The sequence below is a fragment of the Eubalaena glacialis genome, chromosome 18, assembly GCF_028564815.1.
Source record: "Eubalaena glacialis isolate mEubGla1 chromosome 18, mEubGla1.1.hap2.+ XY, whole genome shotgun sequence".
NCBI classification, from domain to species: domain Eukaryota; kingdom Metazoa; phylum Chordata; class Mammalia; order Artiodactyla; family Balaenidae; genus Eubalaena; species Eubalaena glacialis.
In genome coordinates, this window is record NC_083733.1 from 67,661,124 (window position 1) to 67,686,271 (window position 25,148).

At 61.1% G+C, this 25,148-nt stretch overlaps 2 protein-coding genes across 4 annotated transcripts; one reads left to right on the forward strand and one right to left on the reverse strand.

The window, feature by feature from the left end:
- Window positions 1-245: 245 nt before the first annotated feature.
- On the reverse strand, window positions 246-24,804 carry ZNF787 (zinc finger protein 787). Of its 3 annotated transcripts, none has more exons than XM_061173493.1 (3): window positions 24,645-24,804; window positions 10,051-10,139; window positions 246-2,015 (listed from the first exon to the last, which is right to left on the reverse strand). In XM_061173493.1, the coding sequence occupies exons 2-3, from the start codon at window positions 10,127-10,129 to the stop codon at window positions 943-945; spliced, it is 1,152 nt and encodes a 383-aa protein (XP_061029476.1). In that variant the 5' UTR covers window positions 10,130-10,139; window positions 24,645-24,804; the 3' UTR covers window positions 246-942. The 3 variants fall into 3 exon arrangements, with proteins under 3 accessions (XP_061029476.1, XP_061029477.1, XP_061029478.1); XM_061173494.1 differs by lacking the exon at window positions 24,645-24,804 and adding an exon at window positions 8,639-8,736 and having other exon boundaries at window positions 10,051-10,140; XM_061173495.1 differs by lacking the exon at window positions 10,051-10,139.
- Window positions 13,743-24,947, forward strand: LOC133077792 (nascent polypeptide-associated complex subunit alpha, muscle-specific form-like). The gene is made up of 11 exons (XM_061172537.1): window positions 13,743-13,757; window positions 13,848-13,978; window positions 16,342-16,396; window positions 16,728-17,049; window positions 17,148-17,418; window positions 17,718-17,857; window positions 19,879-19,889; window positions 20,932-21,156; window positions 22,018-22,189; window positions 23,727-24,766; window positions 24,855-24,947. Exons 1-11 carry the CDS (start codon window positions 13,743-13,745, stop codon window positions 24,945-24,947), a joined length of 2,475 nt encoding a protein of 824 aa, XP_061028520.1.
- Window positions 24,948-25,148: the final 201 nt, after the last annotated feature.

Here is a 25,148-nt window from a genome sequence, read left to right on the forward strand (position 1 = left end):
TCACAGGCCTGCCCATCCTCCAGCCTGGATACTTGACGGCCACTCTGCTGGGGCCCAGAACCCGCTGCCGGTGACCTGGCCGGTCACTCTTCCAGGACAACCGCCCAGTCTGCACCCGGGCGCGAGCGCGGGCCGAGCTGGCAGCCTCTCTCCACTGGCCTGGCCCGTGGCCAGCGCCCCCTCAGCAGCAACTGCCCGGTGCGGAGCCCTCCGTTTACCCGAACTCAAGAACCACGCACAGCAGGGACAATTGGATAGTGCGATTTATTGCCCCCTGCACCCCTCCTCCAACCGTGCCCAGGCCCGGGATGAGACGGGAACCCATTTTCTGCGGGGTGCGCCTGGGACAGGGGCTAGTTCCGCTCCAGCACGTCTCTGCTACCCCAGATCCAGGAGGGGGAGGAAGGACAAGGGCGAGGAAAAAGGATGGGACCCGCGAAGAAGAGAGAAAATAATAGGTAGGCGGGGTCAGGAAAGGGATATGATTATAAAGAAAATTCTAAAAGGGAAAAGGACCCCTCTTTCCCTTCCCTCTCTGGGGCCCCTCCGAGTGGAAAGGTCCCAATGTTCGCCATCTTCTCAACACCCCCCGTTGGTGGGGGAAGAGAAAGAGGGAAAATGGTCTTTCGCTCGTGGGTTTTGTCGTATCTTGGTCTCTCTAGTTCTCACACAACGTCTTGATTCGGGCTCGGCCGAGAACCTACAAGGATCAGGCCAGGCCGATGGCCGGGCGCGGGGAAGGGCCGGGCGGCCCGGTGAGCGTCCCCAGCGTCCCGCCTCAGGCCCGCCGCACCTCTCGGGCCGCACAGGCCGCGGGAGGAGAGGGGATAGAGCGCGCTGCCGGTCCGGGGCAGCCCTCTGTCCGTTTCTCCCCGGGTCTCTGGGTCCTGCGCCGTCGTCCCCGCCAAGCCCGAGGGGCCCTGCCCCCCCGGGCCCCCGCCCCTACCGGCCCTCCCCGCCGCGGCACTCGCTGCACCGCCCGCCCGCCGCCTCGTCGTCGTCGTCGTCGTCGTCCTCCCCGCCTGCCCGGTAGTAGCTCTGTCCGCAGCGGCTGCAGACGGAGGGCGCGCCCACGGCGTGGACCTTCTTGTGTCTCCGCAGCGCCGCGCCCTGCACAAAGCCCTCGCCGCACTCCACGCAGATGTGCGCGGGCTCCTCGCCCCCCGCCGCCCCGAGCCCGTCCCCGTGCTGGGCGCGCTGGTGGGCCAGGAGCCCGGCCCCGTGCCCGAAGCCCTTCCCGCACTCCACGCACACGTACGGCTTGGGGGCCGGGGCGCGCCGCGAGCGGGGTCCCGGCGCCTTGGTCCCCGTGCCCGCCATGGCTGCGGCCGCCGCGGCCCCCTCGCCCGGCGCGCCCACCACGATGATCCCCTCGCCGTCGCCCACCGGGATGGCGATCTCGCCGTCCGCCGCCGCCGCCTCCTCGGGTGCCTTGGCCCGGCGCACGCTGGCCGCCAGCACCTTGGCCGCCACGCCAGGCCCCGACAGCTCCGGGTGCAGCCGCAGGTGGCGCGCCAGGCTCTTGGGCTGGCTGAAGCCGCGGCCGCAGCGCGGGCACACGAAGGGCTTGAGGCCGCTGTGCGAGCGCCGGTGCTTGGCCAGGCTCTTGCTCTGCGTGAAGCTGCGGCCGCAGTCGGGGCAGGCGTAGGGCTTCTCGCCCGTGTGGATGCGCTGGTGCTGCATGAGGTTGGAGCTCCAGCTGAAGCGCTTGCCGCACTCGGAGCAGGCGTAGGGCTTCTCGCCCGTGTGGATGCGCCGGTGCTGCACCAGGTGCGAGCTCTGCGAGAAGGTCTTGCCGCAGTCGCTGCAGGCGTTGGGCCGCTCGCCCGTGTGCGTGCGCTGGTGCCGCGTCAGCTTGGACCAGTGGCTGAAGCTCTTGCCGCACTCATTGCAGATGTAGGGGGCGGGCGGCCGCGGCCGGGGCGGGGGACCAGCCGGGGGCGCCGACTGGGGCGGGGACAGCTTGGTTGGGGGCCAGCTGGGGACGTCGTCGTCATCCATGATGAGGATGTCCACTGGAAGGCAAGAGGGGTGAGGAGGGAGTCAGAGAGCCCACGTGCGAGGGCGGCCTGGGGCCCCTCCACCTGCTGCTCTGCGTGCCCCCGGGAACCTCGCTCACCTGTGCGCCCTCCCAGGCTTCCCTGTAACGGGGGCGGTGGCAGAACCGCCCTCAGAGGGCGACTGGGCCCTGCCGGTGCGGAGCCCTCCTCACGGACCTGGCCCTGGGCAGACGTCCCTCCCATCAGTCCCCTTCCCCTCACCCCTCCTAGTGTCTGTCCTCAGGGCATCGAACACGCCCCGGCATTTTACTGAACATTCATTACCCATCCCTTAGGACTTTTCCTTCCTTCACGGCCGTTTCCCCCGTATCTAGAACAATGCCCGGGGCTTAGTAGGGACGCCAGAAATGTCTGCTAAAGGAAACAACAGAAACCAACGGGGGTAAGGGATGGAGGTCTAGGGAAGGCTCCTAGTAAAGAATGCCTCCCGAAGCCCAGGCCCCAGGCTCGGGGCCAACAGAGCGCGGCCCCGCCAGACCGGAAGGCAGCCCCAGCGCGGTTTCCACCTTTGCCCAGGGACAAGGGCTTGCAGCACCCTGTGGGTGTACAAGCGGGAAATGATGGTGTCACATCTGGGCTCTCGGAAGACAATCCTGGCTGCGGGTGGAGAAGAGAGAAGAGGAAGAGGTCACCAGACTGGTTAATGGGATCACAGGCCAGCACGGAAGTCCTGACCCTCCATTAACTGGGAGTGCAACCTCCAAACACCGCAGCCTCTATTACAGACTTCCTCACCCTGGTCCCTGGGTTTGTGGGTACTGTATGCCCAGTGCAAACAATAAAGGAGCGTGGGGCCTTGGTCCTGGCGTCTGCAAACTGAGGACACCACCACGCGCCGTCTGCCCAACAAAGCCTCTAATACAATTGCGCCGCGCCTGGCCTGAGTGGCCGGCCTCCCGGGAGAGATGAGAGCCTGCCCCCTACCCGCAGCCTGCCCACCTCTACGAGACTGTTCTGCGTGCACCCTTGGCGACATTTGCCTTCCCTGTCCGGCTTGGGCCTGAGTTACAGAATGGAGGTGGGGCAGGTGCTCAAGCCCGGACTCCTGCCTGGGTTCCGGCCTCGCTCCCTGGGGCACGGCCCCGCCCCCTGATCACAGCCCCGCCCACCCGCCTCTGGCCCCGCCCCCAGGTGCACCGCGAAGGTGTCTTTCAAAGGTGAATCCCATTATAACCTACCCGAACATTGTTTTCCCTCTCCCTCTCACTAGCCTGCAAGCCCACAAGGACAGCGGCCGGATCCCTGTGTTCCAGCACCTGGCCGGGAACAAAGTGCTCCAACTGTCCTGAGACAATGGTCCCATGCACTTAATAAGCATCCATGCGTTTAAGTCTTGTAAGGTGGGCTCCATGGAACTCGGGTCTTTACAGGTGCGGACACCAAGGCACCAGGAAGATGAACCACCGCCCAAGGCTACACGGCCTGGGAGCGGCAAAGCAGTATCTGCACGGGTAGTCTGGGTCCCAAGACCGCCTGTACAGGAAAGGGTACTGGGATATAGAATCATATATGGAGCAGGAAAAAAAAAAAATCCAGGTAGGAAGTCTGGGCCGGGTGGGGGCCGCTTTTCAAGAGATGACACGGGACCCACTTTGGTGTCAACATAAATCAAGAAGTGGCATCATGGGGATTCCCTGGCCGTCCAGTGGTTAGGACTCCATGCTTTCACTGCCATGGGCCCCAGTTCGATCCCTGGTTAGGGAACTAAGATCCCGCAAGCCACCAGGCACAGCCACAAAAAAAGAAACAGAAAAAGAAATAGAGTCATAAGCACATTATGTGGAGATATTCGAGAATAAAACCCTGAACCTTGGGGAGCTGTCTGCCTCTGAGCAGTGTGTCCGGGCAGCAGGGGTGGGCTGGGCTGGGCTGGAAAGGAGACTTGCTCTTTGCGGGAAATGAGCCGCACCACCTGACCCATCGCAAGTATTCTGTACTCCTTTGATTGAAATAAACGTCTTGTTTTCAAAGTTGTCAAGAAAGTTTAACAATACACCACTTGACTCAGCGATGAAGAGTATTTACAATCACGATGACAGGAACTGAACACAGCCCATCTGAACTTGTGAAACACCTGTAACTCAATCCTGGGCCCTGGATGCGGGTGGGGGCGGGGGGGTGGCGAGGGGCCGACCACCCGTCCAGGTCCAGAAACGGGGAGAGAAGGCCCGAGGAGCCGGCTGGGCAGTGAGGTGCGTGCCGCGGGCGCAGGCTTTCGCTGTAGCCTTGGGCTACGTGACTCTTCTCTCCGCTGCTGCGTTCCATTTACCCCACGCACTGCTTTTTAAGCACGTGTTAAGCTGTTAAATGGAAGAGGGTCTAATCACTTGGGGAGGCGGGGTTCTCTCTCAACCTTCGGATTCCTGGTCCCCCCGCGAGTGGGTGCAGGGACCAGCGCTCTCCAAGCAGCGGGCGGCTCTCACGCACACCAGAGTCTGAGTGTGCACCCCTCCGGGTCAGGCTGGAAGTCAGCGGCTTCCCTCTGGGCCACCCTCCTCCTGGGGCAACTTCCCTGCCGCACAAACGTCATCTTCAAAAGGATGCAAGAACTCCCGGAAAGAGGAGAGGACGGTGACCAGCACAAAGGGCTCACTCAATAAAAAGGACAGAAATGACGAGTGATCGCCATTCCCGGAAGGGAAGGGGAGGGGGTGGCCCAGGCTCCAGGTCCCGTCATCCCACAGCAACTGTCACTGTCCTTCTCTCGCTGAAGGAGGGCTCAGCTCCGGCTCCTGCGCTCTGGGCCCAGGCGGGCTCCTGCCGCCCACGCAGCTTCCCGCCCCAGGGCGGATCCTCCCAAGCAGACCTTCTGGGGAAGGGCAGGACCTGCGGCTTTACCGGATGTTAGCCTTTTCCCCCTAAAACACACGACATGCAGAGAGCCCGCAAACGGAATGCAGAGCTGACCACAATCAATGCAGAAAGACAAATGCCCCGTCAAGATACAGGTCTTGGCCACCCACCGGGAGCCCCTCCGTGCCCTTCCCAAGCTCACCCCCTCTCAACCCCAAATATAACCACCATCCTGACCTGTGCAGTAATCGTTCCCTTGCATTTCTGCACGGTTGTCACCCAAGTGCAACATCCCAGACACTACAGTTTGGTCCGTTACTTTTTACTTCAGTACGTCTTTAAGTCTCCTGTAAGACACGACTTCCCCCATCTCTCGCTCTTCCTTACGATTTTCCTTTTGAAGAACCGGAGCCCTACGGCCGGCTGCACCCTTGCTGACTGCATGCTCCTAGCCCCCTGCATCTGCTGCCAGTTAGCAGCTGGCTCACCCAGCCGCGCCGGCCCCTGAAGTCATTCTGAAGGTGCAATCCTGTTCTTTCACTGAAGGCACCCGATAGCGCGTGTTTCTCTTTCTGTGATATCAAGGGCCACCGATGCGCAACGCTTAGGTCTGCTGATTCGTCAAGGGGTGCAAAATGGGGCTGTCCTGTGGTTTCTCCTGCGTTTAGGAGCTGGAATCGTTTTTAGAGACTCTACATCATCTGTTGGTTGGTACCCAGTGGTAAATTTCATGTGGCTGTGGCAGGATGAATCTCATTTCCCCTTACCTGCCCAGTTTTCCAGGTTACGAACTGGTTCCCTACCATCCTCCAAGGTAACCATGTAGTCTTTCCTTTCTTAACATCATTAGGAGATCACGGATTTAAATATATCTGGTGGGCTGCACCGCCTGCCATCTTCAGCGCGTGGGAGCCTCAAGTGAGCTCCGAGTCCTTTGGACGGGACCCAGGTGGTCTTTGACAGATTCTCTGCCATCCAGCCTAACAAGGAGCTACAGGTTCATCCATACTTCCCACCCCAGACCTGCAACCGGCCATTTCTCCAAGGGACTCCGGTTTCTTTTGGTGGGAAACAATTTCAAAACCAAAATGTGGAAATGATCTTTGCTTTTTCTTTTTTTTTTTCAAGATAAAATTCCTGTGACTTCTAACTGATACTTCCCATACAAATTCAGGCCAAAAGGCTTCTATGCGGTCTTTTCTAGGACATCTGCATCTCTGGTCCTCACTAGGGGAGGAGAGGACTTGACTAGCCCATAACTGCTTATTTGCTGAACCCACATCACACAGCTTCAAGATAAGCATTCTAACTTGAATGGTTAGAATCACCACCACCACTGGCAAGCACCATTCCTGAGAAATCAGGTGAACTATTCCTGTTCCCCTCACTGATTTCACAGCCAGACCTCCACCGCCTGAGCCCTCGTTGAGCCTGCCCTGGCTCACCGCCCATCTCTCTAGCCACGGTGGCTGCCCAAGGCTCACTTGCCCGCAGATTCCTCGGGAAGGCCCCACGAAAACCCTATTTGCTCAGCTACTGCTGGTTGAGGTCATCTGCGCCCTTCAAATGTGGAAGTCAGTTTTCCTGAATATGATCCTTGGCTCTACCTTTTCTTCCCCTGAGAATCATAAATATTACTCCATTTTCTCCTGGCACAAAGCATTGCTGACAAAGTCTGACAGCAATCCCATCTACTTTGCCTTGTAAGTCATTTGCTCTTTTTGCCTAGATGCCCCAAAGGATTTGCTTCTTCCTTTAAAGCCCAGTGACTTGAATAGAATATGTGTTGTTCATCCGAGTTGATATTCTCAGATCTGTGATTTGCTCCTTCAATACCTAACTTTTACATTTCAGGAATGTTTTCTGGACTCGTAGTTTTTACCATTATCTGCCTTTGGATTTCTTCTTCAAAGGGCTTTCTTTACCTAACTTCAGTACCTGGTTTTTTTTTTTTACTCTGCCTTAATCTTTACTCATTTCTTTTTGATTTTAAAATGTCCCTCTTTTTCACCTTCAATTTTCCTTAAGGAGCAACGTGTTACTTTTATTCAGTCTCGAATTCCTCCTACTTCATTTTGAAGTTAATTTGACTCCATTTCTAATTCTCTGCTGAGCTCTGCCCCCTGCGCTGAGCTGCTCTGCTCTTGCACTCCCAGGGGCCGCCACCTCCTGGCCGCTCTGAACAATCCTGACCTGCCTGCAGGTGGATCTCTGACCACCCTCCCCGTCTGTGGAGATACTATTTGCCCCTCTTCTTTTTTATTCTAATAGCTTCCTGGGGGGTGGGAGCAAGAGGACTGAACTCAACGTTTTCCAGTTTCGTTCATTTTTGTGGTCAGTTTCCCTGAACTTCTGGGACGCTACGTGCTAGACAGCGTTTCTGGCTCCTCAGGGCTCCCTCTTCCGAGTGCAGGGTTCCCTGCTCTGCGGCCACCCCTGATTTTATCTGGACCTTCCCTTCTCCCTTGTGGCCAATGACAGGGGTCCCACTCGATCCTGAACCCCCTCCCGGCGGGCTCTGCTCTGCGTGGGTCCTGCCCGGGCAGGGCACTTTACCTGGGTAAAGAAAGCCATGGGCCCCAGCGGCCCCGTGCTCCCCACTCCTGGTCTGGACAGAACCCCTCCAACCTCAGTTGCTGGCCTCAGTGTGACCACCCCAAAGTCCTCCAGTGAACCCCCGAGGGCTACGTGGGGCGTCCTCCCCTCCCGCCCCTGCTAACACCACACTGGCCTGGCTGCTGGCTTGTCCCCATCCAGCTGTATTTTGGGGCTTTGCACCTAAGATGTGTTGCCAGTGTGACCAGGGAACATGGGTTTTGCCCACAGGCAGTTGCTGTGTTTTTACGTGGGTCTGCTGTCATCCGGCTCAGACGTGGCATTTGCGGTGAACTCTGCGGGGTAATTCTGGAGGGCACTGAGACGTGAGAGGCGGGCCTGACAGCGGGAGACCGGGACCCTGTCCCTGGTGGGTGATTTCCAACACACCCGCTGAAGACTCTCTCCCGCCTCAGAATTGGGATGTCTCTTTATTATTCATTTTTGGATGGCTTCTCTGTCTGAACACCCTGTAGCTAAGGCCCCAGGCCGAGCCTGGACAGCTCTCGCACCTGCAGGCGGGGGGCCGGGGTCAGTGCGCCAGTGAGGCGGCGCAACGGACTCTGGCTGCAGCCTACGGACAGTCCAGGCCCCCAGTCCCCTTCCACTGGCTCCCGGCTGCCTCACCCTGGGCGGTGGCCTGGCCTCTCTCCGCCCAGCACCCTCTGATCAGCACCCCGAGCTCCAAGGGAGAGGAGTCCATGAGAGGGCCTGCCCGAGGTGGCTGGCCTCGAGCTCGGGGCACACAGGAAGTGCTCACAGCCCTGCTCACGGACCCCTCGTCCCGACCCAACAGGGAGACAGCCGACGGGGGCTACCGCCAGGCCAAGCCTGCTGCTCCTGCGTCCAGACATCAGCCGGGGGGGGTCTCAGGGCAGGGGTCCGGCACTGTCCCACCACAGGAGGCTGCCACAGAGGCAGGACCCAACAGGGCAGGCCCAGAACCAGGGGACGCACGGCAGCTTGGAAGCATCCAGGCCACACGGCTTACAAGCTGAGCGAAGGGGTGTCACGCGGCTGGGGGCACCACACGGGCAGGGGCCGGAGCAGACTTGCAACAGACTCCGGTGGGAGGTTGGGTCGGGGACAGCAGGCCGGACAAAGGGGATATGAGAACCCACTTGTGCTTTGTAGAGGTTTCCTCAAGAGAATGAGTTAGTGGACGGGGTGTAAAATTAAAACCACCTTACTTCAAGGCAAACATGCATTTTGGAGACAGCTGGGGACACCTTCACACACTGGGCAACGCTTCGTCAGGTGAGATGAGCGTTTGTTATTGCTGGAGAATCTGTAGGTGAAATGATACAATATCTGGGATTTTCTTTAAAATTCTCCAGAAGAAAAAGCAGGCACAACCGGGAAAAGACCGCAAAGTACTGCTCACCGCTAAGGCTAGGCAGTGGGAAGTGCAATCACCACACTATCGACGTTTGAAATTTCCAGCATGAAACAGACTGTAAAATTAATTCTAAAAAGGCTAAAAGACAGGGAAAGGAGGAAGGGGCAGGCCCGGCAGCATGAAACGGGGAAGGATGGGCCGTGCGCCCTCCTGCTGGGTGGTGGAGGGTCTGCGCCCCACGCGCCATGTGCCCTGAAATCTGTTTCCTCCTGTGTAACCACGGCTGCCCGGAGCCAGCCCAAGGAGCTTCCCTCACCCCCTCAGTGGATCTTAGAACTAGATCAGGCGAAGGGGCTCGAGTGCTTTATGCAATCTATCCCCAGCCCGCCCAGGCCCTCGTAACCTCTCTTGGACGACTACGACACGCTGGCACCGGGATCACGACCTCAGAGCCTGTTCTATAAATAACGTGGTCGCGCCCATTCACTTCCACGCTGCAGGGGCACAAGGCCTACCAAGCCGAAAACACCTCCCCTCTGGCCCCTCACAGCAAGAAATGCTGGCTGACCCCATCCAAGACGCACGAGGACATGACGCCCGCACGAAGACGCATCAAAAGCAGCATGAAAAAGAGCTCATACTTTATTTCTCAGGTGCCCTGCATGAAAGCCCCTGGAAACGGGGAGCACATCTTCACCAGAGGGCAAGGGGTGAGGCCGTGAAGGGGCCAGCGGGGCCAGGTGGGGTCTCAGCAAGCAAAGCCTAATCCCCAAGGGCTCAAAGATGAGTTCTATTCAACCCCAATAACACTTTGTCAAACAAAACATGTGGCCAATATTTAAAAAGTGGCAGATAAAACCCCAGAAAGATACAAGCCCCATAAGAACCCAGACACCCAGCTGTCCCCCAGGATGGTCACTGGCCCTGCTCTGCAAGCCTGCCGCTCCCCACACTTCACAGTTTGTCCCCAGCTCTCCACGTCCTGGCCCACTGGTATGTGGGCCTGCCACCCTGGTCTAAAGAGCATCCCGCCCGGGGGGACCGAGGGGCCACCTGGAAACGGTGCCGAGCACCCAGCCCCCAGGGGCTCCCAGCTGGGAGGGAACTCGGAGACCCCACACAGGCCCGGGAGGCGGCCTGGCTGAGCCCCCGGAGGAAGGATGGTGAGCCCCGAGCCACGGGAGGGGAAGGGGAGACAAAGGAAGCGAGGGTCCAGGGAAGGGCGAGGGACCAGCTGGGAAGAACTCCCCAAGGCCGCCTCACCTGGGTTCTCATGGCTGGCCATCTGCTGGTCCTCGGAATCCAATGGCCCTGGAGACCACGCCTCTTCCCGCAGCTCCATGTCTGGGTCCCTGTTAGAAGGGGACGAGACGGAGGACAGAGTTTACAGGACGCCAGACTGGACGGAGGGCCCCGGGGTGGGGGGACAGGTGCTATGTGGGCTCCGAGCGCCCGGCTCAGGCCCAGCAGACAGGAGGTGCGTGGCAGCGGGGACCGAAGGGCCGAGGGAGAGATGGCCCTCTGCTCCCCCACTGGACAGGGGGCCGGCCCGAGGCCACACGCAACCTGGGTGAGGAGGAAGTGCTCCGGCCGCGGCCACCCAGCCGGGGCTAGATCCCAGCCCCACCGCCGGCCAGCTGGGGCCGGGGCAAGAGACCCCCTCCGCCCCCCGCTCGGCTTCCTCACCAGGAAGATGGAGGACGGCCCGACACATGGGCCGTGAAGTCTACGCGAGACAAGTACAGACGGAGCCCTCACCCCAAGCAAGGGAACCCTAAATCCACTCCAGGCCAGGGCCCATCCCACCAATCAAGGCCAGAAGGGCTCCCCTGCCAGGCCCATCCTAAGGCCTCTCCCTGGACCAGGACGAGGCAAACCCCACTGAGCCGTGACAGCGTGTGACACAGAGACAGGTGACGCGGGCACTGAGCGTCTGAGCAGCTCACAGCCTGGGGTCTGCTTCCAGACATGGGCCAGCCAAGCAAGACTCCACACCAGGCCTGGACACGGCGACGACGGACCCTCCAGGGACCTGCACGGGAGGAGCGCCGGCCGCTCTGGTCCCAGCCCCTGGCCACCACTCGCCCTAACCCTGGACGTTTATGAACGGCATCACACAGCACGTGGCCTCTGGCGCCTGGCTTCTCTCGCTGAGTGGCACGCTCTCAAGGCTCACCCACGGAGCAGCGTGTCAAAATTCCCTTCCTTTTCACGGCTGCGTAATGCTCCCCTGCAGGGACACACCACGTGTTGTTTGTTTCTCTGTTCTTTGGGTGACAGACAGAGCCTGGGTGTTTCCCCTTTGGCTACAGTGAGCACAGCTGCTGTGGACACTGGCGTGCACGTCCTTCACATACTTGTGTGGCCTGCCTCCAGAGCCCACACTTCCACTCCCCGCCGCTGCCCGGGGCAATGCCACGTGGCAGAGCCTGGCCCTTGGGACGCACAGCTCAGCTTTCCTCCCCTTCCCGCTCTGGCCCCTGCAGGGTGGGCAGGGCAGGAGCTGCCAGGCCTGGGCTCCAGGCTGCGCAGAGGTGCGGGGCCGGCAGGGGTCTGCCTGCGTCTTGGACTCAGCGTGCAGGGCGGGGAGGCGTGGGCAGGCACCCAGCCCCGGGCAGCGGAGCCTGGTACTGGGGCCACGGCATTCCGGTCCCCTCTGGGCCCTGCTCCTTGGTGTGACATCCCTCCCCAGCAGGACGCTGGCAGGCAGGCAGGACTTCTGACAAGAAGGGGCACACCGACTGGGACCCAGGGCGGCGCCTCGGTTCCTCCTCTCGTGTTCAGGCCCCTTCAGGTCCAAACCAAGGCCCGTCTGTCTGCATGCACGCAGCTCAGAGAACCTCTCCCCACGCGGTCCTTCTGTCCCCCACTCCAGTTGGGGGAACTGGCATCTGGGAACGGGGCCATCCAGCCCCAAGCATCACACACCCTGGCACAACAAGCCTGACCCGTTTCTCTTGAATCCCCCCGGTAACAAGGGGCTCACCACCATGCAGGCGCTGAAAGGAGCCCGTTCCATGGCCCGCCCCTCAGTAACCTCTGCTGACATCTGCCGGGAGCTCAAACCACCGGCCTGTTTAGCTAAGGAATAAACACATGCGGCTGTGCCAAGCGGGTCGCTCACAAGCCCCCAGGCACTGTTCTCAGTGGTTGATGCAACCCTCTGGGCAGGTGTGACCGTCACCCCCAGGCGTGAGGATACCGAGGCAGGGGCGGCAGAGCCGGGACGTGAAGGCAGACCGTCCCGGCTCCAAGTCTGTGCCCAGAACCAGCGGAGCTGCCGCTCCGGGTCTGGGCCTGGCTCTTCCGAGCGCTCACTCGCAGAGTCCTGAGACCAGGAGACGGGCAGTAACCGGAGAGGCCAGGAGGGACGGCGGGCCCGGGTCCCCCAGTCAGACGCAGCCCTGCATTAACCTGCGCCCACGCGCCCCACGTGACCACCACCCCCAGGTCAGGGCACAGAGGTGGAGGCGCCCAGGAGCAGAGGAGGGACGCAGGCCGCGTGGCTCACCCGCTCCGCCGTCCTGACGCTCAACAAATGGTCACAAGGACTCTAAGAGCAGCGGCGCAATCCAAGGGCAAGACAAGCCAGGAGGCCAGGGAGGAAGACGCCCCTCATAGAGGCCTGTCGGGGCCTGGGCCACCTCTGGGCGGGGCTGCCCAAGCACCCCCTGGACCCGGCAGTGAGCAGACCGTTGGGACGTGAAGAGGGGGACACCCACCAAGCACGCGAGAATTGCCGAAATCTGACGGTAAGGTGGGAGCCTGAACCAGGCAGCTCACGGGAATGGAGCCAGTGGCGGCAGGTGAGGCCGGTGGTGAGGGGGACAAGCTCTGGTTGGAGGCCACGGCGGGGGCCGGGCGGCCCCATCAGGAGGCCGAGGGCCCTGGAGGCACCTGTGGGAGTGAGCATGCAGAGTGGGGAGCGGACAGGAGGGGGTCCCCAAGAAAACGCACAGAGGATTCCCTGAGCCGGTTCTCGCGCCCTGCACGTCATCACAACCCCTGCCTGCTGCACGGACCTCGGCCCAGCTCCAGCCTCTCCCTCTGCACAGCGGGATGCAGATCCACCCCACGGTGGGGCGGGGAGGGGTCGATGACAAAACCAAGGCAGCTTCCCGCCACCGCCACCGTATGTGAGCCCATCTGCATCTGGGCCTGATGAGAAGATAAGGCGGGAGTGTTAGCGGCTCCACAGGCTGGGGGTGTGCTGTGTGCATCTCCCGAGACACTGATGTAATTAACCCTCTTCTCCCCACCTGTCCCGGCCAAGCCCCTCCCCCACTGGAGAACATTGTGGTAAGCAGGCTGCGACCCCTGCCTCCTGGGGAGGTCCCTGCCAGTCCAGCAGACAGAAAACCAATGAGCACAGGAAAGAAAAGGTGACTTCAGACAATGCAAGTGCCACGACACACACAGAGGGGCTGGGAGGGGCCGCTCCCCAGGGAGGGGGCCCCAGGAGCAGGCCTGAACAAGCAGTGTGGAGGGAGAGGGATGCAGGCAGCAGGGACAGTGGGTGCAAAGGCCCGGGGGCAGCAAGGAGGCTGCAAGGCAGGGCGGGCAGATTCTCCTACAGGGCCTAGAAGGCCAGGCAGAGGCCTGGGGAACCGTGTGAAATGCAGGGTCTCTCCAAGGGGGGGCACCATGACAACACCTGTTTCGCAGACGGGGAGACTGAGGCTCACGGACGTAGCGGGGCCAGATCCCGGGTCCCCTGCAACAACAGCAGGGAGCACCTGGACAGCAGCCAGGAGTTACTCAGCGCTGGTGGTGCGCGACTCAGGGCTGCGGCGACTCCCAGGACCCTGGCAGCCCGGGGACAAGGGAGGACACTGCCCTGCCTCCCTCCACCCAGGCCCACGGCCTCGCTGCAGGCCACGGGGCGGGGGATGTACCCGGCCTGCAGGGCCCTGCCAAGACCCCCCAGGGGCCCCACGACAGCGCCAGGCACAGACATGTGCTGCCAACGGGTGGGTGACAGCCCGATGAACAGAGCAGAGGCTCGAGGGATGGAACGCAGTGCACCCCAAATCCGACCCCCACGACCACCCCCCTTCTAGGACCCACTGCAGGAAGTGGTGAGACCCACACCGGAAGGACAGACTGGCCCTCGGACCCATCGGGCCCCAGCCCCTAGCGGGCCGAGAGCCGGGTACAACACGCACGATCCGGGTGACGAGGGCCCAGTCAGGTGATGCCGCTGCGGAGCTCACGGCCCCTGCCCGGGGAAGCCCACTTCATAAGCTCATCTGCGGGGAAAACCCAAACCTCGGAAAATGTTTCCTGCAGGGAAGAAGAAAGTCTGCCACGTCAAGATTTAGAACAGGGTAAGAACCGGAAAGAACCCGCCAGCCCCGTGGTGGGACAAAGTGTAATAAGTAGATCACAGACCATGGGAAGCGGGTCTACGGACATCTCACAGCGTCTGAAACAACGCTGTAAAGTGGCCGCCCCGCCCCCCGCCGTCCCAGCCAATAACAGGAAGAGCCATCTTAACATTTTCTTCTCCTTTACCTTCATCTTCTCAATTTTTTTTATATTAATGGATAATTACTTGTGTAACAAGGGGAAAAGACTAAAAGTTGGCTTTTTTCTGATGACCACAAGGACTATGTATCACAACAGGGAAATCAGGGGGTGTTGGGGATAGAGAGCTGTGCGGGCCCTCAGATCACAGGTAAACGTGAAAACTGCACGACTGGCGGGCGTGCCAGTCAGGGGAGCCGCTGTGAAGAGAGCCTGGCAGGTCCTGATAATGATGAAGTCACTGTGTGACCCCAGGATCCCACTCCTAAGTGTTATTCACAGCAGTGCTGTGCATGACAGCCAACAAGGGGTGACAACTCCAACGTCCGGGGAAGCAGCCAGCACACAAGGCCACTCAGAGCACGGCCCCGGGATGTGAACCGTCCAGGCCGAGATAAGCGGCTGCCAGCCTGGGGGTGGGATGGGGAGGGACCGCGCACTGGCACGGGGTTTTTTTGGAGTGATGAAAATGTTCTGGAATCAGACAGTGGTGATGGTTGCACAACTCTGTGAGTATATTAAAAACCACTAAATTGTACACTTTACGAGGGCGAACTTTCCAATGTGTGACTTATATCTCAATTAAAGAGTAAAAAGGCCTAACAATTCGTATGGGGCCCTCTGATTCAAACCCCAGCAACAATAGAAACACGTAAGAGAAAGAAAAGGAAGAGAGGCCAAGGGCTCGGGGGCTGAGGAGGTGGGACGAACAGAGGCCGCTCCTCTGTGGCTTCTGGGTCGAAACTCGTTTGCCAGGCGGTTATCATGTGCTGCCACTGGAACAATCGCGTCTAAGTCAATAAAGCAGGGACTTCCCGGCCTCGAGCGTCCACCTCAGGCCAGCTTCCTGCAGCGACAAGGCCTGGGCTGGCCTCCATCCCCCCTCCAGGGAACCCACAGGCTCTGGGGGAAGGGACGGAGGACAGGGAGGTGTCGGGCGGCCAGCCCTGCACCAGAGATTTCCCTGCACCCAGAGGTGCTGACTGAGCGCCGGGAGCCACGCTGCCCAGAACAAGGCAGTGAGGGAACCAACACCCCGATTTCCACGGTGGGAAGAGCCAGCAGGAAAGTGAGGCTGGGCATGGAGGGGAAGGGGCTGCTCTTGAACCAGGACGTGAGATGCAGAACTTCCACCCTGATAGGCTGCTTTGCCACACTGATGACCCCGAGTTCAGGGCAGTCAGAAAACAGCAGGTGCAAGAAGGACGCTCTGAACCCGCCTTCTCCCCCGAAAGCAGGAGGTACGTGAAAGTGCCCTCCCGGCACCAGGAAGAAGAAACATCCCGAGAGAGATCTGCTAAAATGACCTTCCTTCCTGCGTCCCCCCGGGTCCCGCGGTTACTCCCCACCACGGCACCTGCTCACCCTGGTGTATAAGAAGCACTCCGGTGATTTTCTCGTGAGGGCTCCCAAGCTCACGGAAATAAAATTCGTATGCTTTTCTCCTGTTAATCCGCCTTAGTCAGTCCAGCCAGAAGCCCGAGGAGGGCACAGGAAAATCCTATGCCCCGTACAGACTGCACAAGGCCCCTCCATGGGCCAGCCTGGAGCCAAGATGGGATAACGTAAGGGAGGGTCCATACACAATGACCCTCCTGGAAGCTGCCCTCCAACAAAGAACGGTTCTCACGGGGTTTAAATGGTCACATGTTAACTGGTATGTAGGTGTCAACATATACCCTCAACATCGCCTCTTGGTCTGTAAGCCCTCAAACGTTTACTCTCTGGCTTGTTACGGAGAGTTTGCCGACCCAGATGCATAGGAACGAGAGATGCCAGGATTTAGGGGAAAGCGTCCCAGGCCAAGCAGACACACAGGAAAGGCCTGGCGGGGACAGGATAGGTGGGCCTGAGGGAGGCTGAGCCTGGGATGGCGGAATGGAGGGCGGGAAGGGGCAGGTGGGGTGCCTGCAGGGGCCACAGCAGGGCTGCCAGTGGTGAGGGAGCCCCGCGCATGGGGGTCAGTACTCTGTGGTCGCCACCCTGAGACTACTGCTAATCTTATCTCGGGATCCGTGTTTTGCACAGGAAGTCCTACGGAGGCCTGGGCAGGAGCCAGGCCTGCACCCCCAAGGGCAACCCTGTACCTGGGGGAGCGCGACACGAAATACCAAATTAAAAACACCCTGACAGGCTGAGAGACCTCGGAAGAAAGGGAAAAGCTTTTTTCTTGCTTTTTGCCCAAGGGGCTCACCTCTTCATTTCATGCCAGGCCCTGAAAACGACGGAGCCAGCCCTGCCCCGGGGTAGCAGATGAGGCACTAGAGGCAGAGGGGCCAGAGCAGGGCCGTGCAGGCCCAGCCAGGAGTCTGCATGGTACTCCAGACACGGCAGGAAGCCCTGATCGGGCAGAACTTTACTACGAGGCCCTAGAAAGATGCAGCTTCTCTCGCTGACTTCTGGGGGGTCGGCAGGGGCTCCCACTGGCGCTGCTGGTCCGGGGTGCCTGGCGCAGGGCACACCTGGGGACTCGGGGACAGTCCGCTCTGCATTTCGGCTTCAGCCCTGAGCAGAGGGAGGTTACACCGCCTACCAGGGAGACTGAAAACCAGCCACGGGGTGAGAACACCCCGGCATCTCCTGTCTCCGCGGAAAAGGCCCCGGCGGCGGTGCTGCCCTGGCTCCTGGCACGGAGGCTGGAGCCTGGTGCCTCGGCCACTCCGCTCTGTGACCCTGCACATGCGGCTCAGCCTCTCTGGGCCTCGGCTGCCGCCCCCGTGCAACAGGGACCAGCAGGTACCCCTGGAGCTGAGTGAGAGGCTCAGGAAGCGCGCGCCAGGGGACCAGCAATCCTGGTGGAGAGCCGCGGGCCTTCACTAAACCGTCATACCCAGGTCCCCCTCCCCCGTCCAGCCAGCCACTCGTGCACTCATCCACTCGAGCAGCTGCTGGGACCTCTTGCCCTGATCCGGGGGGCTTGGGGTCCTGCCGCAGGACCTCAGAGGGCAGCGGGGGAAGCTGCAGCCCCTTCCCGTCCAGAGCTGAGGGCCTCGGGCAGCCCCTACGCCAGCTGTTCTCAGGACCCGGGCGGCTCCCTGGGGGAGAAGGGGCAATTCCCGCAGCCAGCCTGACTGTGGACTCTGATGGCTCCGGAGGCCGAAAGCGGTGGGTCCTACCCTCCCCCGGCCCCCCAAACGCTCAACAGTACCGGCCCAGCCTCACCCTGCTCGGACCCCCGCTCTGCAGGACCCCCGCTCTGCAGAGACGAAGACACGCCCCTGCTGGGGCCTTGAGCGATTCAATTAGCGCGCGCGAGCTGACGAGGCCCCGCTGGCTATTAAGTGCAAGACAAATTATCGTTATTATTGTTGCTATTAGATCCCGCCCACCTCGTCTGGAGGCCTGCCCACCAATCACCCCGCTCTCTCTTCTGCTGCCAATCTCACCTCGCCCTCCTCCCCCAGCTCTGCTCGCCGGCTCCCTGCCACCCCTCGCCCTCCGCTCTCCGCCCCGGACCCTCCCGAGGGCGCCCTCACTTCTCCCCTCACCCCGCGCGCCTCTCTCTCCTCTCCGGCTGCTTTCCCTCCACTGTCGGGGCTGAGCTGTGACCCCCGCCTCCTCCCCCGCCATCCTCCAACCGCCACTCCCACAACCTTCTGGTCACCAAATCCAGTGGCGACTTCTCAGCCCTGACCCCGGCGACAGTCAGCAGCGCCAGCGTGTGCACACACGCTCCCTCCCTTCCCGGAGCTCCTGGGGGCCCAGCTGCTGGTCGCGGCCCTTCCCGCTCCCCCTCCCCTGCCCGCCATCCTCACCACCCTCCTCTCCCAACGCCCACCCCCGGGGGCCCGCACTCCTGCCCAACGCCCCTCCAGAGTCCACTCCCCATACCGCGGACCAATTCGTCTTTTCAAGGCACTCAGTTCAAATAAGCAACTAAAAACGGGCAAAGGATCAGAAGAGAGGTTTCTCCAAAGACAGCGTGCTGTTAAGTACATGAAGAGATGCTCAACGTCATCAGCCCTCAGGGAAACGCTCATCAAAACCACAGAGAGACCCCACTGTACACGCACTGGGACAAGTGTTGGGGAGGGTGTGGAGAAGTTGGAACCCTCGTGCACTGCTGCTGAGACTGTGAAATGGTGCAGCCACTGTGGAAAAGAGATCAGCAGCTCCTCAAAAAGTTAAACACAGAATTACAGTATAATCCAGCAACTCTACTTCTGGCCACGTACCCAAGAGAACTGAAAACACATCCACCCCAAAACGTATACACACGTGTTCACAGAAGCATAAATCACAACAGCCAGAAAGTGGAGACAACCCAAACCCCCATCACCGGGTGAATGGACGCACAAACGTGGTCCATCTGTAGCTGGAGTATTACTCAGCCAGGAAAAGGAAGCACTGACCAGTGCCGCGTCACAGATGGACCTCGGCAAACACAGACCACGTGGTGTGTGATTCCACTCACGTGAAAAGTCCAGGACAGGCAAATCCAGTCAGAACACAGATCAGTGGTTCTCAGAGGCTCCGGGCTGGGGGACAGGAGTGGGGGTACACAGCCTTTACGGGGATGATGAGAAAGTCCTAAAATCAGCGTGGTGATGGTTGCACATCCCTGTGAATACGTTAACTGTATACTTTAAGTGAACTTTACAACATGGGAATTACATCACAATGAAACTGTTACTTTTTTTTTTAAGGTAGCTCAGTTCACATCACTCCCCTGCCTGAACCACCTCCAACGTGTGTCCGCTGCACTCAGTCCAAAATCCAGACTCCTCCGCAGGTCCCGCAGGGCCCCATCGGCCCCAGTCACCCTTGCAAACTCACTTCCTCCTCCAGCCCCTCACTCCCACCTCCCGCCCAGGCCTCCTCTTTCCCTCCAGAGGGCCCGGCCCCGTCCTCCACCTGCCTGGTCCCTTCTCACCTTGCAAGGGTCTGCTCAAATGTCAAATCCCTAGCCCAACAAGCCCCGCCCACATCCCAGCGCAGGGCCGACTTCCCTCCGTGGCCACCACCACCCACCACAGTTTGGGATGGCCCTCCTCATCTCCGGCGTCCGCTCCTGCGCACGCCAGCTCCCTGCAGGCGAGTAGGCTGGAGCTCTCAGCCCACTGACTCAACAGGGCCGCCTCGGACCCTCAGCCCCTCTTCAGCCCTCCCTGGATGGTAGGTGCCCCCCAGTACCCCCAGGGCTGCAGGCACACCCCTCCATCTCCCATCCAGCTCCTTCCTCACTTCCCTTTTCTGGGGGCGTCTTCACCCCTCACTCCAGGCCTGAAGACCCGGTCTGTTCCCTCCTCTGCATCTGCCTGGGCCACCCAGGCCCCCAAGGTGGTCCGAGGGCCCTCCCCACGTCAGACCTGTGGTTTGAATGTTGGGGGAACGTCTCTGTGATGCCATCAGGATCTTGTACCCCTTTTTTGGTGGCAACTGTCCGTGTTTCCTCCATGGATTGACCACTTAGGTGTTTTCTGTCTGGTCTGGGGCCAGTTGGGCAGACCACTCTCCCCTACAAGGACTCCAGCACGCTTAGACACACAGGGTTGAGCGAGGCCCTCAGGCTCCCGCTCCAGTGTCCTTCTGTCTCTCTGCTTCCTCCCCCTTTCCTTCAATTAGGCTGCCTCCTGGTAAGTCTATTACACTGTTTTATTTCTCCCACCTGGCCTCTCTCAGGTCCTTTGAAGCCCTCCCCAGGGGCCCAGCAGGGCCAGGCTGGCTCAGAAAAGAGTGAGCTCAGGGTAGACACGCACAGCCCCAGTCACCACTCCCCACCTGCTCCACGAGAGACACAAGTTTCTGGAACTCCTAGAATCCTGACCTACTGTTACGGCCACAGGCCCACCCAGGAGTAGTGGGGAGCACTGCAGCCTCTGCCCCGTCCCAGCCACTGGCCACCACCCAGCGTTTCTAGAGCTTCCGAAACATTTGTGACCACTCCTGATTCTTAAACGTTGGTGAGTAACTGAAAATTGTTTAAACAAACAAAATACCCATCAGGACAAAAACAAAAAAACAAAAAACAGAACTGCACCTACGGGGCATCTCATGTTCTGTCAGCCCTCAATCAGGCCAACGGGCCAGACTCCCCATCCTCCGGGTGAGCGTGGACTCTCCCAACCTGGCCATCTGCGCGATCAGCACGGTGCTTCCTTCCACCTTGCCCACCCGCCTTCCCCCTGTAGATCTGCCACCGGAGCCCAGCAAAAACAGCACCTCCCCCGGAAATCCTTCCCAGACTTCTCCCTTCCCTCAGCTCAGCTGTCCCCTCTTATCAAATAAGACCAGCTCGCAGGACTTCCCTGGTGGCGCAGTGGTTAAGAATCCACCTGCCAATGCAGGGGACACGGGTTCGAGCCCTGGTCCAGGAAGATACCACATGCCGCGGAGCAACTAAGCCTGTGCGTGACAACTACTGAGCCTGCACTCTAGAGCCCGCGAGCCACAACTACTGAGCCCATGTGGCACAACCACTAGAGCCCGTGCTCCGCAACAAGAGAAGCCGCCACAATGAGAAGCCCGCGCACCACAACGAAGAGTAACCTCTGCTCACCGCAACTAGAGAAAGCCCGCGCACAGCAACAAAGACCCAATGCAGCCAAAAATAAATAATTATTTAATTAAAAAAAAAAGGCCAGCTCGCATTCATCATGCACAGCCTCCACACTGCAGGCCACACACAGGGCGCAGCAGGAACGTAATCTTGACCCCCACACCACCAAGAGACGAGAGGCCGTCCTCTCTGGGCAGGAGGGCAGGCTGCCAGGGTCGGGATCGGCCTCACCACCCACCAGCCTAGGGCAGGTGCTTCACCCCGTGCCTCCTCTTCGTGGGCTTGGCGTCAAGATCAAACGAGATGACGCGCTCCACAAGGAGCCAGGCGCCCAGTACCGCCTAGTAAGTGTGAACCAGGCGTCTAAAGCCCAGTTCAGACAAGTTCACTGGCTGACCCAACGCCACAGAGCCACAGGGTAGAAGGGCCAAGATGAAACCAGTGGGCCAGGCTGCAAGGCACTTCTTCCCCTTCCACCGAGGACAGGGGCACCTGCTCCCCTTATTTCCACGATTACAGACGCGGCCTATGTCCCTGGGAGGATCTCCCCGGCTTGCTCACCCCTGCGTGTCCCCCACGCAGCCCCAGGGGACTGCGGCCTCCCGGCAGACCCTGCACACAGAGCCCCAGGGAGCCACAACTTTCTGGCCGGCCTGACCGTGAGCCTCAAGGCTGGGGCCACGTCTGATGCGTCTCTGGGTCCCCAGCAACATTCATTACCAGGCTGCCCACACGGGACTCCCCATTCGGCATGAGAGATGCCAGAGTTCTGCGAGCCCAGAGACCAGGCAGACAGAGCCAGGGAAACCCCGCCAAGGTGGGCCCAGGAGCAGCCCAGGGCCCTCCCCACCAGCCCCTCACCCCAAGCTCAGTTGGCTGGCTGCGCAGTGGGGTGAGGCGATGGCTCTCTCTGCTCCTACGACAGGGCTGCTGACCCTACTAGCGTGACAACCGAACTCCCCCACCTGCCTCATAGATTAGCGAGGCCTCCTGACACCTGCATCTCAGCACGCACTGCCCGTGTCCTCACCACCTGTGAAAGGCACACCTGAAATGAGGGGCTGGGTCTCAGAGTCCCCTGAGGCAGCGGCCCCGCCTGTACGAATCTTCACGATAGCTGCCCCACCGGAAGGGGATCCCCGAGTCCCCAAACCAACTAATGACCCCTAAAAGACCTCCTTCAGAACAGCCTTTGTCTCCCCCAGGCCCCAAGCGTGGCCGAAAGAAAGAAGCTGACACAGGCGGCAGCATCATGGGAAAGGGCCAGGCTCGGGATTCACACAGACCCATGCTCCGGTGCTGCTGTGGCGCCTGGGGCTCAGTCCCCCCCAGAGTGGCGTGACCACCCCATCCCAGGGCCTCCGAGGGCTCAGGACAGTGAGTACCGGGCACAGGGCCAGCCGCCTGCCTAGGGCTCAGCCAGAGTGTCGTCAGATCTGCAGTCTGTCTCCACCAGGAGGCCAGGGCCAGAGCTGAGTCCCTGCGGGCAGTGCCCGGCACGTGCCTCGGCAGGCAGGAGACCTCAAGCAGCACTGCGGGACAGCCAGCCAGGGTTAGGGGGCTATGGGCCGCATCTGAGCACAGGTGCCCCGAGAGCTGCGTGCCCAGGGGTGACCACCAAAGAGCACAGGGCAGCCAGGCAGTCGCTGGAGGCCGTGGGGCACGATTACCTCTGCCTGCCCAGAACTCACCATCCTCCTCCCCGGAGTCCCAGAGTCCTCTTGGCCAATTCCTCTGTCTTTCAAGACTCGGAACACGCCATTTCCCCAGACATCCTTCCCTGACCAGAATGCCCTCCCTCTGGGTTCCTCTAGCTCCCAGGGCTATCCTGGCAAATTCCCGAGCCTTGGGCTTCCGTGCACGTGCCTCCCCCCCCAGGGCTCTGAGCTGCACCAGAACAGGAAGTGCTGCCCAGCCGAGTGACCCTCCTCTCCCACCCCCCCCGCAGAGCACTGCACCAGGACCACCGCTGTGTCCAAGGGCCCAGCACAGGGCGGGGCCTGGGCAGCAGCCTTGATGGACCAGGCTCATCCAGCGAACGGTCGACTGTGCTCTCCATCTTAAGGGACTGAGGAGGAAACTGAGCCTGGGAAAGGGGAAGTGGCATGTCCAAGGTCACAGGGCTGGAAGAGACGGAGCCCGAGCCTGGCCTAGGAATGCCTGGCCCCAGAGGCCTGTCCACACACTTTACACCCACTTCTATGAGATCTGCTTTGGTTCTAAAAGGAAGGCATTAAGAACCTTCCTGCCAAGATCAATACTATTATTATCATCCCTGTTTTACTCAAGTAGAAACTGAGAAATTACTTGTGCCGTAAGGTCACAAAGGTGATGAACGGTGAAGCTAGGACTTGAACCCAGGTCAGTCTGACCCCAGAGCCCTGGGCTAACATACTGCAGTGCTGCTCCTGGGCCCGGCATGGCGCTAAACCCTCCCTGTTCTCTAGCTCTGCTGGGTGGTGGTCAGACCTGGATGACTTCCAGGAGGAAAAGGGCTACTACAAGAGATAACAGAAGGAATCTGATCTCAATGTTCTCTGTGGCTGAGGCAGGAGGACCAAAGGAGACTGCAGCAGAGACAGGTAGGTGAATGCCAGCTGCCATTTAGCCAAAGAGGCTTACAGTCTTAAGAGAGGAGATAAGCCAGGATCAACAGCAACTGTGCTTCCCCAGAAGCGAGGCCAGACCCAACTCCTAGCTGGATCCTCAGCATTGCCCAACGCAGGGCCGGACACCAGGAACCACACGGAAAACCCAAACCAAGTCAGTCCTTTGCTAAAACGCTGACTGCCCCTCTGGATTGGGCTGGGTGGGGTGTCTTCCCTGGCTCTCTCGGCCCCCTGGATGACGATGGGGGCGGAGAGGGGAGGAGAGGGGAACGGACCTCTGTCCAGGTCTCTACCCGCTCCCTCAGGGACCTTGTTCATCTCCCTGTCCTTGGTGTCAAGCATTGGTAACGGCTCTGAAACAGCCTCTGTCCACACTCGCTGTGGCTCACTTTTCCGACTGATCACGCCACCCCAAGCTTGCCCGACCCCGCGGGACCGAGGAGCACTCATTTCCACGAACTGGGGTGTTCCCCTTTATGGCCGAGGCTGGGAGCTGGGGTTCAGGAGCGCGGTTCGGCGCCCGGGAGGCCTCGGGACAGCCATCGGGCCCGGCCACCGTCCTTGCCCTGCCCCGCGGGCCACGCGGTGCCTGACCTTGGCCCATCACTTCCCCTCTGGCGCACGCGCTTCCTGCCCGCCGCCCGCGCAGGGGCGAATGAATGAGCCTCCCGCCGGCCGGAATGCCCGTAATTATCGGCCGGATCAAAGGCCGCACGCAGCCCGCCCGGGGCGACAACGGGACCGGGTTCCTTTGAAAGGGGACAGGAATGGGGGCAGGCCGGGGGCCACGAACGGGCCCCCCGGGGCCGCCGTTTCCGGTCAGGCAGGCTGGGCCCGCGCGGCCTCCTCCCCCACCGGGGCCTCAACTTCCCCCGGGAGTCACCACCGCTTCCGGCCACGACCGGCCGGGAAGGCTAGGGAGGACGCGTTCGCCCGACGCTCCGGCCCGGCGCGCGCTCCCGCCTCGGGCGCGCTCCCGGGAGCGGCGCACGCGCACTCCCCAGGCGCGTTCCCCGCAGCCCCTCCCGGTGCCCCCGCTCCGCCCCGCGTCACCGGCCGCGCGCCCACTCACGCCCCCCCAGCGGCGCGCACGCGCACTCGCCCGCCCAGTCGCGCTCGCCTCCCGCCTCCCCGCCCGCCCCCCCGGCCGCAGCCCGGCGCCCTGAGGCGCGCGCCCACCCGGCCTCAGGCGCATGCCCCCCGCCCCCGCGCCCTCCCCTCACCTCCTCGGTCCCGGTGCCGCCGCGCCGCACTCCTCCTCCTCTCTCCTCCCTCGCGGATGGTGGCAGCGGCGGCAGCGGCGACTCAGACCCCGGGGTCAGGGGGACGGGCGCCCAGGCCGGAAGTGACCTTCCTGGCCGCTTCCGCCCGCGCCGCTCCCCCCTCCCCTTCCCACCCCACCTCCAGCCTCCACCCCGTCCTCGCCGCTCTAGGAAGGCGAGCCCGGCGACCCCCTAGCTGCCGCCCCCCCCCAGCTCTATGGTGCGGAGCGGGCGCCCCAGGGAGCCACTTCCGGATGCGTCTAGGACAAGGGTCCTCCGTCCACGCTCTATGGCGCCGCGCTCTGAGGGGCTTCGGGCCCCGCCCCCTTCCAGGACAGGAGGCCCGGGCTCGGCCTGTTAGGCGGAGACTTCCGGGTGTCTAGGGAGGTGCCCGCCGCCCCCACGCCGGGCTCTCGCGCCTGCGCATTCGACACCCGGCGCTAGCCCCGGACAGGAGGCGTCGGG